Here is a 19,185-nt window from a genome sequence, read left to right as displayed (position 1 = left end):
CCCCGTCCCCACCGGCATCCCCAGGCTGCTGCCGGGAGATTGCCGCTGAGGGATGCCAGCTGCTCCCTGTCCACCGAGGCTGGGCACACCACTTCTTTAGCAATATGTCTGAGTGCAGAGGCCTCAGATATCCCTTTTAATGTCAACACCTCATCAAAGGCTTCTCATTTTCTCGCACGCAACACCTTTCCAGACTTCAGAAATCTGTTATTTATGTTTCTCGACACCGAAAGCTTTCCTCATCCCATTCTCTCCTTTTTCATTCAGCTTTAAAAATTCTTGTTTCTTAACTCTCTCAGTAGGGTCTGCTACACAGGCAGAAAAAGGTAACTGTACAATTCTTTTTTTTTTCCCCTTATATGGTCATTTTCTCCTGAATAACTAGTGTGTCGTTTTGTTTTCAGAATGCACCAGTCAGTCTTTGGACAGTCAGAGTGCATTTTCAGAACAACAAAATCTTCTCTCTGTCTCTGGAAGATATTAATTACAAAGGTTGCAATTACATCACTAATAATGTCACGTGGGATAATTAACTGACTCTAGTTTACTAGATAGCTCTTAACCCTGAAATCTGTTAGGTTATATCTTAGTAACTGTCTAAGCATCATTCTCTAGCAGGATTTTGCTGCCCTGCCTAGGGACGTAAGAAAGAAAATGAACATATAGTAAAATTGAGGTTAGTATTTTTTTTTAGAGGATGCTACTCATGTATCTATAATGAAAACAAACGTAGAACAGCTAAGATAATGAAATGACAGCCAAACCCCTACTCTGCTTAAGCTATCACTCTGGCAAGTTTGATATGAAGAAACCTTCATGCGACTAACACAAGAATAATAGTATCATTTTTGTAGTAGTTGAGGCAACATAGCTACAATTTGATAAAATATCTCACTTTCTCACAAAGATGCCTATCAGAAGGTGATTGCTACTTTTATGCTTGATTCAATATTTCTCTCTGTTCCTTGCAACTTACCACAAAACTAATACCTGTTCACTCATTCTACGAAAGCATAATTCATTGGGCTCCTGTGTATCAAAATGGTAGCTGAAAAGCATGAAGTGAATTCTGACATTACAGAAGGGTGTGGTGTAGAAAAATAACAGTCTCAACATGGAAGAACACGGCTTACAGCAGCGTGGACCATGCTGTCATTTGGCAGGTGGTTCGGAATGGAAGAATCTGGCTCAGAATAAGGAGCTTAACAATTAGTAAAATGCACCATAAAATTAAAGTCTGCTGGAGCAGTCTGACCCCCAAAGAGGCCATTACCGTGGGGACTATGGATGAGCTTAGAAAGTAATAACCATGTGGTTATTACTCAGCAAACCCTTCTTTTCTCCGCACTGATGTATCTGTTCAGAAATCACAATTGCCTTCGCACCACGGGAGCAGACACGCACCAAGAGCTCCGCTGCCTGGGGAAACCACTGACCATAGACTCCGACTCCATCACCCTCCATTCCCCTCCTCTTGGTGACAAGGTGAAGACCTCCCTGATCCCTGACAGGGCCTGTTGCCTCCAGTGACACGCTGTGCATGGCAAAGCTCATCCGACTGCACAAGCCCAGCTCCAGAGATGGTGTGGTGCTGGGACACAGGATGAATCTGCCATAGCTTTGTGGCTGCCATTCAGCCCACCTACCCTCGTGCCCGTATCTCCTCTTGCCCACCTGCAAGTCTTTTGGGGTGCCTAGCTGACAGGGAACACAAAGCACAAGAAGTCTAGGCTGTCCTAACTGGAATGAGTGTAAGAAAGACACAGACCTGCTCGAGTGGGTCCAGAGGAAGGCCACTGGCTCATTGATCTTATCTTTAAAACTGAGAGGTTTGTTTGGTCTGGTAGCTGTTTTCTCCTCACCTGTTAAAAGTGGTAATATGGATGTTTTGCAGCAGTGCTCCATACCATGGTATCTGACTCCCTCACCTGCATTAACGTGTTTATCCTCCCAGCCCCTCGGTGAGGTGTCAGTACTATTACCCTTGTTTTAAAGGCCTCAGAGAGGTTAAGTGACTTCTTCCATCTCATCCATGGAGTCCTCAGTCTGCTAAGCACAACTTTATCCTTCCTCTCTCGTGGATCTCCAAGACAGCCATCAGGTTACTTTTGGTTTCTCTGTTATGAGATAATGTCTTTTTATTGGAGTTTTTAAACAACTCCAAGGAGAATAACTCATTAACAGATGGGAAAATAATTGAATTCACAAAGTAAAAACTGAACAAAACTTAGGAAAGCTCTGGACATCTTCTCACAGGGGAGTCTGCTGCTCTCTTATTTAGACTGTTTCTCTAAAGCTGACAATTCATTTTACATTAGCAAATGCTTTAGGGAAATCCCATGTGCTTGCAGCCTCTGCAATAATAAAGCTAGATGTTAGTAAATAGTTAATGTTGTGGGACACTGGGATGCCAGCCAAATCCTCTCATTTTCTTTAATGTTTTCTAAGAGCTTGTCTGAAAGGTATTTGCAAGCAACACAATACTTCACAGATTGAACTTCTTATGGCTGGCACTCCTCTTTGTCCTCGTTCTACGCACTGCCCGCTTGTACTCCTTAAATTTGCTCCCCAGACCTGACATGTTACAGTCACTGCCCCCAGAGCTTTAGTTTTCTTGTGTGATCCTGATGCAGAAGCCTATCATCTTAAGACATGAATGGAATTACTCTTAAAAATGAGTCTGCTGAAGTCTGTGCTCACTAGTTCAGTAGTTCAAGAAACATTCAGTTCAGATATTGAATTATCCAAATTCCTGAAGCCAATATGCCTGGTCCAAAAATTGAGACCTCCATCTCATTCAATGGAGACCTTCACTGAATTCTTATCATCTGAATCCAATTCAAAATTGCCTGCCTGGTTTAAATCTCTTTCCTTGGACTGGCCTTTCTGCTGTGACAACATCCACCAACTGTTTCCCGCACTGTCAGCTAACCTTGGCTTTCTCTCATACTCTGCAGACAGGGGCTGCTATCCCCTTCACAGGGTCTGGATCCTTTCTTCTCCTCCTCTAAACCAGTGTATCTTACCTTAGAACTAACTCTACTATCTCCAGTCTTGAACACATCCACACACACACACCAGTGCCATTTTACTTCACCGAAGATTGTGCTATGCATTTCTGCAGGTAGAACACATACAGCTCTTTAAATCTTGGCCTAAGAAGTTCAGGTTCAAGCATGTTAAGCAACGTATATAATATGCTAATCTCCATAATCAACCTCATCCATAAAAGGATATGTGGCAATTTGCAGAGCTCAGAGCACTGAAAAACCTTGGAGCTCCTTATAAAGTAAGATATTACAAATCTCTAGCAAGTTAAGCAGCAAAACAAGTTGTTGCTTCACTCCATTTTCTGAATAAAGTTTGTGCTTCCCCACCACCGGTAGCAGACGTTTATGAGTCGCCTGAGGGGCTTGTATCTAACAAGACATGTGTGCAGGAAGAAACAAGACAGGGATCAGGCTTTAACTCCACATAACAGCAAAACTCAGTGATGCAGCATGGCATGAAGGTCTACCTGTGCTTGTCCGCCTGAGTGCAGCGGGGGGTGCGGCGAGGTCTGGTGATGTGCCGGGTGTGCGTGAAGGTGCGAGTGAGAGTGGTGGTGGGGATGGTTCTGCTGGTGATGAGGCTGAGGATGAGGATGGTGCGCTGGATGCTGGTGTTGATGTGGGTATGAATGATGAGGTGGCAGTGTCTGGTGCTGATGAGGATGTGAGTGCATATGATGGTGTGGCGTCTGGTCCTGCCGCGAGCTCATCATTTCCATCATGTGGCCCATGGTGTTCATGTTCCCATTCGACATGGCGGCAGGATGATGAGTCAGGGCTGCCTTCAGTCTCTGGAACAGAACAAGGCAGAAAATTCAACATTCATACATGATGATCTCAGCAATCAGAGTAAGATTTCTGCTGTTGTAGAAATGGTGCCTTGTCCTGTGTTCCGAGATTTATTTAGTTTTTTTCTTGCTGTTCCTCGATAAAAGGCATCTTATTTCAGTTTGAGAAAGAACATATTCTTGGGCTCTAATCTAGTTTTCCACTGTAAATATGTAAAGATATAAACATCTGAACTGAAATTTAACGGTTACACATTTCCTACTGTGCTGCTGAGGAAAAATAACTGGCTTTCATCCTTTTCTCTTTGGCCAGCTCAGTAGCATTAGCTTCATCAAGCTTGTATTCTTGCAACTTCTAAAAAAGAAAGCCTGATTAAAATAAAGGTGAAGCAAAGTTCCCCTCTTGTTTTTACTACAGATATTATTTAACAGACTCATTGATAAATACATTGCATTCACGTGACTTTCAAATTCAGGCTTAAATATATTCTACAGTCTTACTAGTACCCAACCTGTTCTTTCATCAGAAAGACAGGAAAATAACAAGGGTGGCATCAACCTGATCGCCCTTCTTTGCTGGGAAGTTCAAACGTCTGCTGTGTTGTTATCGCATGCTAATCCCTTTCTCTGTTTTGTACTCCTCGTCTTTTGTACTGTCACTAGATTGGGTCCCAGAGTCCTGAGCAGAGCAAAACTCTCCATAATATCAATGGGATTTGTTCACTTTTACCTGAACACCACCAAAGGGCAATGGGAAGGACTGCCACATTTTGGACTGCAGGATAGGGCCCTTGGGTACTAAGGCTATAGCTGAAATACAGAGAAAGAAAGGCTCCCTTTCAGTGCAGTTACAGGGTCATCCCAAAGCTGTGAGCTGTACCGGCGTACAGACACCTCACTGGTGTCATCCTACCCTTGAACTACTGAAACCACTGGTGTCCTAGAACAGCGTCCCAAAGGTAGAGCCTGAGAGATGTCAACTAGGAGAAGGGCTCCTTCCAAACCCACAGAAACCTCTTTCACACCCGTGGTTCTGCATCTTGCTCAATGTAGAACATTCCTTACAGGCAGCCACCCAAGACCTCTTTACCTCTTAACATTTTTGAAGTAGTCAGCATAAGCTTGGTTTACTCTCGCTAATGCAAGTAATTACTCAGCAGAGAATGGTAAGATAAAAATGGAAGGAAGAAGGTACATGGTATCACTTGATGCCAGACTCACATGATCTGAATAACCCATCAACTAGCTCACAATTCATTATCCAACCAGAGGATTTAATGAATAGCAGGTAGCTCATCAGTAAGGAATGACACCTATAGGACAGCCAGCAAGAAACAGCAGTGGTACGAGGACAGAAGTGTGCCTTTACCCACAGCAATATCTGTCAGTCACAGATGATGGTCAGAAGATCCTACAAGCCAATGTGGCTAAAATCTGCCAGTGAAGGAGCAATGACCAGATTGAACTGGATTTTCATTTTGTCTTTAAAGCAAAGAGAGTGAATTCCAGGACACTCAGAACCTATGGATGGGAACTTCAATCTGCTTTATATTGAAATAACATCTGTCTGTGCAACTCCAGAGCAAGGCCACAGGTAAAGGCTCCTGTGTTCAAAGCTGCTACCCTATTGTGTTTGTGCACCTGGGAATGAGGAAGAAACAAATTATTCAAAAGAGGAAAAAAAAAAAAAAAGAAAAGTATTAGAGAGAAAAAAGCAGGTTGTGGAAGGCAAAAAGAAGTAACCGGGTCAATTCAAAATGTCAAATTTTTGTACCCTGCGTGTTTTTGCAGACTTCATGAAGGTCATTCCACTGAGACACGCTAATAGATCCATTAATCCAAATTCAGTGGCTTATTTCACTAATGATCAATTGGCTGAACAAGACTTTAAAATAAAAGAAAAGATACATCAGTGCCTCAGTTTGCATGAAGGAATACTAGACTGATGACTTCTAAGAAGTTTCCTTAAGAAAGCCTATCAAACCATGATGGTACTATGGCAGGTGTCACAACCTGATGATCTTCTCAAAAAGAGACCAAGGCAACTATGGCGGGGAGGTTAAATACCTCCTTCCCTACCTCCAAAGTCAGAACGGAGCTCAATCAGATATCAATAGCAGTAACCCATCCTGGGTATAAAATGGAGGATTTGAGCAGCTGTCATCCTTAACGTTTCCGAAATCAAGTGCTACCCTGGTTACTGCAAGCAGCTCTTCACAATGCTTAAAATAACTGGTGTTGCCCAGGAGTGTATTAGGAAAAATATGGAAAACAACACATTAATAAGTCAAGTTGTTCTGCACATCATTCTTCTTCAAAACTCGCTAAGACCTTTTTCATGGGGCTGAGCCACCACGCAGATCTAAGCCAAAGCACAAACGAAAGGTGTCATAACTTTATTTTCTGAATCAAAATGCAAAATAACCAAGCTCTCATTAGCCAGAAGTTTTATGTGATGAATACCTAACAAAATCTACCAACGCTATATTTGTCAAAGACCTCTGAAACTGAACTACAGCATGCCTTATTCTAAACTGCAGACTTTCAAAGCCAAAAAAAAAAGGAGGGGAAAACTTAATCTGCGAATAAACATTTTTTTCAGCTGTAAAAACTGTGGCTTATTAGTGTGGCGCGACTTCAAGGAGAATAAATTATTTTGTTTTCTTTCCATAGCCCCTTCTACCACATCCATTTATTTGAGATAGCAAATCAAGAGAGACAGTGAGAGGTCTGACATGCAGCTGGTTTCAGTCAATAGGGGTCATTTCCATTTGGTCTGTGTATTTTACAAGCTCCTTGTTCACTGTTCCCAATGGGAGGGTGCGCCAGCTGCCCTGGATCCCAGTCCTGGTAAGAAACCAGCTCTCTACCTCATCCCGTCCCAGTGCAGCAACAGTCATCGCCCGGCCCTCGCCTCCTGTTAACTTCGTGCTTAGATCAGCTCCGCAGCAGTGAGAGCCCTGCCTGCACACGTACCCGCAGCAACGTTTATCCTCCATTGACCAGTCGCTGCTGCCCATCGGAAACATTTGGGCAATGATAAACATTATTTTTTTTTCCGTTTGGTCTTCAGCAAGATCAATTGTTTTGGATGTTTTAGTTAGAGCACAGGGAGGGAAAATTACCAGAACTTGGTGAACTCTTTGCATTGAGTATGTGTAGAGCTGGAAGGGCAGGCTGCATTTTTGTTATTGTTCTTTTTATGTGTGCTAATTGCAAACAGCTGCTTTAGTTTAGTGTCAAATAAAGTCCCCTCTAGAATGAAACGATAGCCCAGGACCCGATCCCGCGGCTGTTCAGTTTTTCAGGAACTGCGTGACTGACTTCACCGGAGCCTGCAGGTACCCGGCAATTTGCAAATCGGGGCTGAAACAGAGGACTCGCTACTCCGATCTGCTCTCACCAAAAAAAACAATTCCTGCTAACCTCAGTGGAGGTGTTTTTTAGGGCAGAACCCCTCTTCTCTCCCTTTTATAGTGCAATTTAAAAAAAACATCCACACCAACCTCAAGCGAAGAGGAAATGCCAGTGCTCATCTTACCTGGCTTTTAGTCCTTACTGATTACTTTTATTATTTCATCTAAGTAACATAATGACCAACATCAGTTACAGCTGATTCCCACTCGATCATGACATCTCCATTAATGGCTGTCAGTGACAGAGACAACACAAGAAATCTTTCACAGAAAACAGCCTGTTTTGTCTTCAATCAAGTGAATAAAGAAAATTCCCTTTTGATCCTACAGGAAGCCAGAAACACATAAACTTTCATCTTTGATGCTTAGGGGGAAACAGAAACAGTGAATATTAGTGCTCCACAGCTATGAGTGTTGTGTTCCTGGGACTATTGCTTATAGTAATGCCCCTAACTGACACATTTACTCTGAAGCCACCCCAGTGAATGTCCTATGAAGTTAATGTCCTCAAAGAAGTTGCCATGGTACCTGGAATACTGGTGGTTTTTTTTGGAAACAGGCTGTTTTCGGACAGTGCTTCTTCCATCTAAAGCCTGGCATCATGGTGCAGTGAATTGCTTATGTTTCCTTTTATCAACATAGATCATAATTTATTTGCTGAACATCTTTGGTCAAACCCTAAGCCTGCCAAAAGTGAGCTACAAGCATTTGAGATTATGAATGAAAAATAACATCAGCTTCCCTAACACTTCTGCAGTTCAGGATCTTGCTGCTTTCTAAGTTTTTTTCTCTCACGACATGTATTTCAAGGTTGCCTTGGATTTTACCCCACCTTTCCTTCTCCAAAATTGCTAGTGAAAAACAGACGGCATTTTTTTCAGTTTGTTAGAAGAAGAAGAAGAAAAAAAGATAAATAAAACTCTAAATTTGGAGGTTACTTTTCCCACAACTAAAACCTCAAATAATTTAATGGTTTTCATATATATATAAATACTTATAATATTTATAACATGTTATATTTCTAGTACAACAGGCTATAAATATTACATTATATTGCCATAATCTGGATATGACAATAATCTACAACTTTCTCCCATCTATTCCTCAGTGGAGAAATGACAAAAATCTCCTCCAATTTTACAGATGTTATTACCTGAGTGGTCTGTGCTTGTATCAAACAATAAACTATTATATCATCCAGCTGAGTTTTAGGTTGGGACAGACACAGAGTGTTGGTTTTGAATAGGATTGAATTGTTCTGAATAAGTATGCATTGCTGCACTCAGAAAAAAACCTCTCTTCCCCTTCTGGTCTGCATGCCCAAATCCCACTAAATTAGAGAAGAGACAAGACCAGCTGTAGTATCAGCTTGATGTCTGGTATATTCTTATCAGGAGATTATATCAGACCCCTGTAGGCAGATGGAATATGATCTCAAAGGTATTTTCTTGCACTAGTGACTGTGATTCTAGTCCCTAATATACAGGGGTGTAGTAAGTTCCCCACAGGGGATCGAAGAGACTAGAGAGGGGTGGGAAATCAGAAAAAAATACAGACGTCAAGCATCCCCACACATCTGCAATTAGGAAGCAACCTCAGGGTAAAGATCTTGATTAGCCAAACTTCATGGCAAGCATACCATTGAGTGCTGTGGCACTAATACTGTTTTCTCATCTCCGAGGGCCAAGTTTTCTTTTTTATTCATGCTCCTCTAAGCATCATACCAGAGATCAATACACGGAGTTCAGCCAGTGGCAGCTAAAGCTGAGAACAGAACTTCACCCAGTGCATTTCAGAACATCAGATTGAATTTTATCCTTGCCTCCAACTATGACTGCGATGAAGGAACTTAAGCATAAATGTCACTCAGGTCTTTTATAGTTGGCTGCTTACAAGCATTTCACGGTGTAAATAACAGAAACCTCTCTTTGCAAATGTTCCACTCACATTCATAAAAGCAAACTGGAGGCGATTCATCTCCACCCAATAAGTGAACTGCAGATACTTATGAGCACATTTCAGAGACTGGCAATTAGAAAGTCTCTGATGCCACATTAAATCCTTGCTCCCACATTTCTTGTGTAGTAAAATACAGTCCTGCATATTGACTGAAGGAGGAGTGAGAGGTGTGCGAAGGACGTGAAAACCAGAACCAAAGTGACGGATTACACTGATGTAAAGAGAAAAGGGGGATGCATTTAATTCACAAGTCACCAGTAAACAGCGCCAAACTGCTAATCTAATTATTCTCAGGCTGCTTGGCAAATCTGAATTATACTTTTCCTTTCCTTTGTGCTTTCTTCCCTACTTAGTCAGATTTTGTAACAACGCGAACAATGGATCGTCATCCAGCCTTCAGTGCAGCTTAGCCTCTAATAAAAACAACAAATTTGCTCCCTTGTCCTTCCAAATGCAAACTGAATTAAACTTCAGCAGAAAGCAGTGAGAATCAACTGCAAGCAATCAAAGCGGCAATAAAACTAATAGACACCACGCTGCTCAAGGACGGGTCAGCTGCAAGAGCTGCTCCAGCGTCCCTGAACTCGGGGGATGGAGGAGCTCGGAGCAGCCACGCTGCCCAGTGACACCGGTCCCAGTGACACCTCTCCAGACCACCGCCAGTTTTAAGAAATCCAATGCGGGTCGCAGCCAGGGTGGCCCAAGGGTAGTCTGCCAGAACTGCCATCTTCCCGCGACGGGATTTCATCGAGAACAGCCACAGCTCCAGGGACAGCAGAAAACACAAGTGAGTTTACATCCCATCTCCACCCAGCAATTTCCTTCTGTTCGTCTCAAAGCACCTTGCAAAGGAGAGAAGCGTCATTATCCTTGTGCAATGCACCACCTTTTTAAGGATTAGAAATAGAAAAATACTAAATTCTCCATTGATATTCTGGACACATTTTTAATGAACAAGTAAATTATCATCAAGACAGAAAATACACTGGAAGTACGGGTTGTGCTTCTCACTATATACTATTTCTTGCATGAATCATTTCTCAACGCAGTGTTAAACAACTGGATTTGATTTGCACAGGAGTCAGGAAATGTAAAGTTCAAAAAATCAAACCCCTAATTCCCACCAAGTCCAAGTCAATCCCTGCATGTGTGTCCGTGACAAGGGATATTTAATTATGTAATCACACAACAGACGGCAATGTGATTTATTACTGGCAAATGGTGTCACATACTTTCAACACACAATACCAATGGAAGGATCCAAAAAACACAACCCACTTCGGCCTGATTTCCCCTCTGGGTGCCAGAGTCCAAAAGGAAAGCTGCTACTTAGCTGCTACCTACCCCTGGAGAGGCAGGTTTCTGACAGCAACATGCCTGACACTTTGGGGATTAATTGCCTGTGCCTGCTATCAGTAGGCAGGCACATACCTAATCGCCATCCTAATTCCCCAAATAGACAGTCTTTTGCTTAGTTACTCTGCCAGATTCACCTATGGGATATTCCCAGGCTTGCTAGGCTGTCACCCGTGGAAAACACAGGAAAAGGAGGTGGCAATAAAATCGCGGGCTGTTAATAGCACCCTGCAAGGCAGCGGGAAAACTTGGGCGTGAGGGGAACCTGAGTCTGTACTGCCCATCTTTCAGATCTGTTCTCTAACGCCTGCATTAGAGCTCATTCCCCAGCCGAGAGACCACAGACTCTTTCTTCACATTGGACATAGAACACTTTGGCAAAGCCCCTGGTAAAGGGGCCGGAGCTCAGTTCTTCCTCGATCCCACAGGCAAACGCTGTAACTAGGTTTCTAAAATCATGTTCCCATCTCATAGTACAATGCGAGTGGGAAGTGCTTGCACAGTGGTTGCATTGCTATGTATGTATCATGTATAAGCACACCATGAACATTTCTGAATGTATTAAATGAGAAAAGTGGGAATTGATTTCAGGGGAAGTTTGGGGAATTTCCTATACAAGCCAGATATGGAGCAAATCCTCAAATCACAGCACTCTAATGCTGGAAGGAACACTGTGGGTTTGGCTATTTTAATCTGTACTCGGAGATCAGACGGGATTAGCACTGCAAAAATCTCTCTCGGCAGAATACTGCTCTGAAGCCTCTAGACCCCTTAAGGAGTGACTTCAGTTTCTTGCCGAGGATGTAAGTTGCTTGCTTTCCTTTTCCCTCTCACAAGCATAATATACACATCAAGGACATGAGAAAGGCAGGTTCAAAGTCTTTCTCTGTCAGAAGATTTCTGAACTTTCCTCGCCCACCTCTCACTAAGGCTGATTATGATTAAGTCATTCATATTCAAAGAAAAATGCCACCCAAGTATATAAAACTTGGATGTTTTATTTTTTTCCTTCACTGGTGTGATTTTTGAATACTCGTTTTTCCTGGATTAAACCCAACACATTTAAAGGGCTACTAGCAAGCCAGAAATGGGATACATGTGCACTTAAAAGTGCTTTGATTTCATCCCAGATGTGCAGTGCTCAAGGGCGTACACACACGCACGCACACACACACGAACAGACACCCTGACTGTGTAGAGGATACGATCTGATCTGTAGATTTTGTTTCAAGATTATATCAACCAGACTCTGAAACGTAAAACCAAAGCCCTGACCACTTACAGCCATTAGGGATCCCAGGGCTCTTTGTGAAAGAGTATTGATGTTCATTAGCCTATTGGCCCGACTGGAGAATTCAATGCAGGTAATTAGACGTTGTCTCATTACCACGTAGTTTCAGGTGAAGTTGTTTTTCTCCTTCATTTCTAAAGTTAAGTGATTCCTGAAACACTTTTAAAGCATTCATGGATTATTTTTTTTTTCCTGAAGAAATGACTAGAATTTAAAGTACAGTACAGGGACATATAAAATGAGAAGGTTCTTATGGGTTATTTCACATTTTTTTAAAGCAGAATTCCAGCATCCAACCTAAAATTTTAATTCATCAGACAGCTTTCAATTATCTGCCTATGACAACCTAGTGACTAGTGACTTTTTAAATACATGCACTCAAGTATGGCAGGTAGTACATAGATACAAACTGTAAAGAGTGGGAACAGGTTCATTTAGTGTCAATTTTCACTGTTATAAAATAAATATAATCTACACTGAGAGTTATCTGGATGGATATCACGAATATTCAGCATTCAACATATCAGTGTTGATATGCACTGTCCTTTTACATCCTCCTGCAAGGTCTCTTACGCCCTCCCACCCTTCCCCATATTCTCCCCGACTTCATCCCTCAGGCTCCTGCCCTCCACCGTGCCCCCTTTGTTCTTCACCTGCAATGCCATCCCCCCTTCATTCGTACACAGCTCAAGTTGCTGCCTTGTTTTTTCACCACCTCGCGTGTATCGGCGGCTTTTAAACAGCAGTATCTTGGGTCAGACGCATTGAATTTCAAAGCCACTTGAAGCTCCAGGAACAGCAACATCTCAACCGTCTACCAGATACCAGCTAGCTACTCTGTCAGTGCCACAAGGTTTTTTAATACACTTTAGGATAGCTACAGTGTGAAACAACAGATAAAAAGATCAACCCTCCAACTATTCTTTTTTATTGGAATTAGCGATTTACATTAATAGGCTTTACTTTGTGTTGGAAGGGGCTAGGAATACCCCCACACATCCCATGGCTCAGCTGACAAGCAATGACTTACTAAAATGCAATATATCAGCTGCTCACGCTCTTGAACACGGTATGCTTAGTCTCTGGCAATACTGTTTTTCAGAGCAACATGTCAGAGCAAACCAAAAAAACAACCTTCCCCGGGAAGGGAAGGATGCTGCCTGCTTGGTAAGCCATTGACTCATCCTGCCATTTCTGGACAGCTGGATTTGGCTTTCCTATGGCATGTACTGCAGGATACAGAACAAATTTGTACAGGTCAGGGGCCTGGCTAGACCCACAGTTGCCGTGGCTGTCACACAAGCAGGATTTCCTTTCCAGGACTGAGTGACAGGTACAGAGTATCCTGCTTCACTTTGTGGACTCTTCCCTGCCCCTCCTACCCAAGGGAAAAAGGGCAGAAATAACCACTTAAGGGCGAATTCCTGGCAGAGATGCCCCACCTGGGGACAGGCAGGCAGAGGGTCCCTGCAGCAACCTGCACCCTGAGGGAGGCAGAACGGGTTCGTGTGTCAGGTGAGCATCCCCCACGGGATGGGGCGATGCTAGACCCAGACACCTTCCCACATTCCAGAAGCAGCTGCCAGGATCACAGGAACAGATGATTCCTGCACACTGGTTATCCATCTGTGCTCACCGTCCTTTACAGCACGGATGAGTCTTCCAAAATGCATGTCAGGGATCCGGCTGCTCCGGCTATTGCTGTATCTTCCTTTATTTAATACTCCTTGTGTACTTCTACTGAGTGTTGGAAAAAGGCATAAATACCGTCTTGTTTCGCTGCTTAACACATCTTCCTGTCTCCTCTCCCAGCCTTGCCGACAGCATTATCCATCTTCCTGACATCACCATTGTCTGATTCATTTGACATATGCACCAGAAAAAAAAGTCATGTTCTGAACAAGAACATAACGCTGTGATCTCATTCCCATCTCAGACTCCTCAGCAACTCCACAGCACCTCCCATTTCTTGCTCCTTTAGAAAGAGAGGGACTGGGAAGCTTTTCCAGCTTGCTCACTAGGAAGCTTATAGAGGAGATGCAGTGAGGGAAACCAGGCCAGCAAAGGCACACAAGCTATAACACAAATATGCTGGAAATCAAGGTAATGCCATAGAAACTTCATCTATTTATCTCCTACCTAGAGTGTCAAGCAGCAAAATCCTTCTCGTCTCCTGTTACTTAGGGCTGTTGAGGGACTCTGCATAGCTATGTGTTATTTCCAAAAGGGAAGCACTTTGAAAGGCGATGGCAGGGACATTCTGACTGTATTATGGAAATCACTGAGCCCTTCTGTCTCATCATTTTCCTTTCTTTTGAAACAAAATAGCCTCCTGCACTACCTACCTCTGTGACACTCAGGACTCTCGGTTATGATGAAGTTCCCCCTTCCAGCTGGCATGCCAGCAACTCAGTGTAAGGCTCAGGTTGCTCAGAGCCCGGTCCAGCCTGACCTTGAATGTTTCCAGGGATGGGGCATCTACCACCTCTCTGGGCAAACTGTGCCAGTGTTTCACCACCTTCACCGTTAAGAATTTCTTCCTTACGTCTAATCTAAATCTTCCCTCTTCCAGTTTAAAGCCATTGCCCCTTGTCCTGTCACTACCTGCCCTTGTAAGAAGTCCCTCCCCAGCTTTCTTGTAGGCCCCTTTAGGTACTGGAAGGCTGCAATCAGGTCTCCCAGGAGGCTTCTTTTCTCCAGGCTGAACAACCCCAACTCTCTCAGCCTCTCTTCATAGGAGAGGTGCTCCAGCCCTCGGGTCATCTTCGTGGCCTCCTCTGGACTTGCTCGAACATGCCCATGTCCTTCTTGTGCTGAGGACCCCAGAGCTGAAGGCAGTACTGCAGGGGGGTCTCACCAGAGCGGAGCAGAGGGGGGGAAACCCCTCCCTCGACCTGCTGGTCACGCTGCTTTGGATGCAGCCCAGGATATGTTTGGCCTTTGTCAGCACATTGCTGGCTCATGTCCAGTTTTTCATCTACCAGTACCCCCAAGTCCTTCCTGCAGGGCTGCTCTCAACCCCTTCATCCCCCAGCCTGTATTGATACCAGGGATTGCCCCAACCCAGGTGCAGGACCCTGCACTTGGCCTTGTTGACCCTTATGAGGTTCACATGGGCCAACTTCCTGAGCTTGTTCAGGTCCCTCTGGATAGCATCCCATCCCTCAGGCGTCACCCGCACCACTCAGCTTCATGTCATCTGCAAACCTGCTGAGGGTGCACTCGATCCCACTGTCCATGTCATTGGTGAAGATATTAAACAGGGTCTCCTCCTGTTTGGTTGCACCCCTCCTTGCCCCTCATATGTGGCTTCTGTCTCGGCCACAGGAGTTCACAATTTAAGGGCAATTGCAGCTGAGGCACGGGCAGTCTCACCCCAAACACGTGCCCCACAGTCCCGCAGCTTCCATCCCTCCTTCCTAGCGAGCTGCGGGAACGTCAGCATCCCACCGCAGCCTACAGCCTTAATAGCCCATTAGCAGCCTGGCCAAATGAGTTACTCTCTCACTGCTACTTCTCTTTGGAGATGTGCCAAAGGAGAAAAGACAAGGGGTGAGGAGGGTGGAGGCAAACCAAATCGGGAGCTTGGGTGGATGGGGGAAGGGGAAAGGGGGGAGAAGAGTTGGAGAGGAAAGGTTGAGGCAGCTAATTTTTTCATTTTTTTCCCTGCGGTTAAAGCATTGACAGATAATTTATCACACATTTTGATGGTGCTCCAGCTGGCAGGGAAAAGAGCTATCTGTTTATTAATTCAATTAGCCTGCTTATTTATCAGCGGTGGGTGAGAAGGTGCAGTCACAGGCCAAACTGTGCCTGTCTCAGACTGCATGCTGTTGGGCTGAGAGGATGACCAGGAGTGGGAACATCCCACCCCGGCTGCTCTGGCCAGTGCACTCATCACCGCATTATCTCAGGCCTTCTGAGGTAAGAAAAGGAAAAAAAAAATACAAAATTTAACAGCATACATTATGCACACCAGTGAATGTGCAATTCAGGGTTACAACCGGAGCCGCACAGCTTTGCTGCCACCAGTTCAGTGCCCTAAAAGTATTTGTTATATCTGACATTCTGTCCAGAACTGACTTTTTTAATTCATTAAAACAGATAAATACACTTTGAATTTTGAGTTCAAAGGAGATAGTGTTCAGGCCAACACCTCCAGCACTGAGCTGCTGGAGCGGGTAGGAGAAGGCAAGGAGCGCGCTGCCCAGGTACCCACCAACATTTGTCATCATTGAAAAGGGGACATTTGTGAGGGAGGAAGAAAACAGGGGAAAAAAAGATGGCCTTGGAATGGCAGAGAAATGCCCAGAACTAGGAAAGCATTTCAGAGGGCTGGAAGAGTGGTGAAGCCCACTTCTTTGCTCTGCCTATTTAGGACGACTGGGTGTCTTTGCTGTTTGTTAAAAAGTCCAAGACTTCTCACTGTTGAAACTCCAAATTCAGAAAATGTTCTGCAAAATGCTGCATGGAGCTACCTGAGCTGAGGTGTTTCTAAAACACAAAATATGTGGAAAGTCCATGATGCTGGAGTGCAATTTCCGTATAGCCAAAAAACCCCCTCAGCCCTAGAATCTGCAGACCGTGACTTCTACATGATTTCAATGCTGTCACAAACTGTTCATTTTTCTCTTGCTGCTTCTATAAACCATCTGGCTTCCTTTTTTATCACTCATAAACACAGTTACAATATAGATGTACTGGGGTCCAGTTTAGCCCTTAAAAGACACTGTGCAGCTTCCCACTCATGCAAACTATTCCTGCAACACTTTGACTTAAAAATGAGACTGGTGAAAAGGATAGAGTGGTCTCCTTGGGATAAGGCTAGGACACACACGCTCTCAAATGCTGCTGTCGTTACTCTGCTCATTTTGCTCCTCACCATTGGATGTTTAAAGAAAATTTGCATTTTTAATTATTTATTTTCTTTTCTTTAAGTTTCTTTAGAGGCATTCTTTCACTTCCTGAAATCTTGCAGGATGTTTCAGGGCAGGACAGGGTATCGAACTAGGATGGCAGTGAATGTTTCCACTGCAGATGAGCTCACAGGAGCCTTTATCAAAAGGTTTGGTAGAAATACATCCCCTCCACCCCTCAGCTCCATGGCCAAGTTTGCCTTTCAGCCTCTCCTGGCTGATGATTAGTTTAATATTCTGAACCAAGATCCTGCTTGACAGATGATTCCACTACCACCGATAGTTTAGGCCACATAGCAACATTTTATAAATTCTTAATTTTCTCACTGCAGCCATATTGAACAGTTTTGTGCAAATGAGGCTTATAATTACCCAGATAAATCAGTCCAATGCAGTATTTCTTAGGATCTTTCTCAATTTTCTCCCTGGAGGATGGGATCCCATCTGCTTTGCTACATTCAGGCTAATTGAAGGGCACTGACTTTTCCAAATGGATTCATTAATTACTCCAGCCAGATTCTCTGTGGGGTTCTTCGTTCAATGGGTGACACTTGGGCTGTACTATACCATCCACCCATGTTTAGCAATGTTGCTCTGATTCTCAGCTACAAGCTAAAACATTTGCAGATGCGTTGGCAGGAATGGTTCTGGCCTTAACCGTACAGTGTTACAAAACAAATGTAATTGCGCTTCTCCTTTGCTTCTAATTTAACATGCATTCAGAATCTATAAATATTGTAACCATGACTGTTTCAGTGTGTTTTACTCCTTGCCATCATAAACACAAGCAACTGCACAAAAGAAGAAACGGTCAGTTTACAGGTATTGCATTGCCAACAGCAGAAAAAAGAAGAGAAACAATAATTTATCGTCTCGTTGCAGAAAATCTGGTATGTGTGGCAGCATAATGTGAAATTAAACTATTAAACTTAAATGCAAAGCTATAATTCTGGGCCTTCGTTGATTTTATTTAGTACAACAGCAGCCTGTGTTTTCAATAAACTCACGTGTAATCATACTGCTCATTCAAACATCAGGCAGACACCAAAGAAAAATAAAGACCCATCTAGCAAAGACCTAACTTAGGTGAGGAAGGTGGTGGTGGTAATCTTCAGAGAGGAACAAGCAGAAGGGAACCTGCCAGCAGTCGCGGAGTCTGTCCCTGCTGGAAGGTTTATCAGCTTTCCTCAATAGCAGGCACAATTTCACGCTACTTAAAATATTTTATATTCTGAGCACTTGGTTGGTTAATTCAGGTCTATGAGGCAACTGGCCTGGGAATCGGTGACACAATCTGCTGTGAGCGAACAACAAGCCTTTACGCTTTCCAGGAATCCCAAAGCATTTTGTAAACATCAGACCCAACTGTGGAAGCTGCCTGGTGTCTTTGCATGGGTCTGTGCTGCTGTGCCTCACGCTGCTTTAAAGATGAACCCAACGTCACTAAATGTGGCGGGAGATCCAGTTTACAGATTAGTGAACTAAAACTCTAAAATTGCCCCAGTATCATAGAAACTCTCAGTGGCAGAGCCAGAAACACAGTCCAAGAGCTGACTTGCTTACAAACAGGGAATGGTCTTGCTCCCTTTAACTCTTTCCTGCCGATGGTATTGCAAGTCCCCAGGATGCAATAAGGGTCTACCTTCTTGTGCTTTATTAGAGGCAATAACTCTACTTACATCTATGAACAGACAATAGAAAAACTATATATATATTTTAGCTTTAACTATGTGGTTGCTTTGGGCAGTTAACGTCACGCAAACAAAAGTCAAATGGTACAACTCATCTAACAAATCAGTGACTGTGTAATTCTCATGTAAACGTGCCACAGATTTCAACAAATTGCTCAGGTAAATAAGATCGTGTATACAGGGATGTAGATAGAGCCATGGAGGTGTATGCAGGGGTGTACTTTGCTCGACAATTCAAGAAAGAATTTACCTTTTCTGCTATCCTTTCCTTCTTAGCTCAGCAGTTGTGCTTGCCCAAAGCTCTGACAAAGATGGACTTGATAATGAGCATCTTCTTTGGGACAGAAAAGATCTCTCTCACAACTCTTCCCTCTTATTACCATCTTATCTCTTTCAAATGAGGTAGCCCTGCTCTCTCAGCAGCTAATAAATTCACTCCTTCACTGGCCAGTACAGCAAGCCATGCACCTTCAAAGAAAAAGTCTGAAGCAACTCTGTCATCACCTGGCAGGACAGAGTTATTCTGAATTTGAGTGGCTGGCTACTTGACTTTTTTTTTTTCCCTTACATTTTGTTTGTCTCTCATCTCTCCCTGGTTTATAAACAACCGTTCAGCAGTCAAAAAGCAGTTCATAAATTGTTCACAAAGAAAAGTAAAGCTAAGCAAGGAGCCCATATCTTTTGCTGCTTATTTGTTGTTTTTTTTTTTTTCCTTTAG

At 43.5% G+C, this 19,185-nt stretch overlaps 1 protein-coding gene across 1 annotated transcript in view; it reads right to left on the bottom strand.

The window, feature by feature from the left end:
* Window positions 1–6,858, bottom strand: part of CREB5 (cAMP responsive element binding protein 5) — an 11,282-nt gene extending 4,424 nt beyond the window's left edge. The window contains exons 1-2 of the mRNA XM_009700957.1: window positions 6,709–6,858; window positions 3,518–3,841 (exon numbers count right to left, since the gene is read on the bottom strand). Coding sequence (XP_009699259.1) covers window positions 3,518–3,841; window positions 6,709–6,858 — 474 coding nt within the window. The remainder of the gene's footprint in view (window positions 1–3,517; window positions 3,842–6,708) is intronic.
* Window positions 6,859–19,185: the final 12,327 nt, after the last annotated feature.

The sequence above is a fragment of the Cariama cristata genome, unplaced genomic scaffold, assembly GCF_000690535.1.
Source record: "Cariama cristata isolate BGI_N322 unplaced genomic scaffold, ASM69053v1 scaffold32245, whole genome shotgun sequence".
In the NCBI taxonomy this organism is placed as follows: Eukaryota; Metazoa; Chordata; class Aves; order Cariamiformes; family Cariamidae; genus Cariama; species Cariama cristata.
Note: the sequence above shows the minus strand (reverse complement) of the source record. Positions and strands in the feature narration are given on the sequence as shown.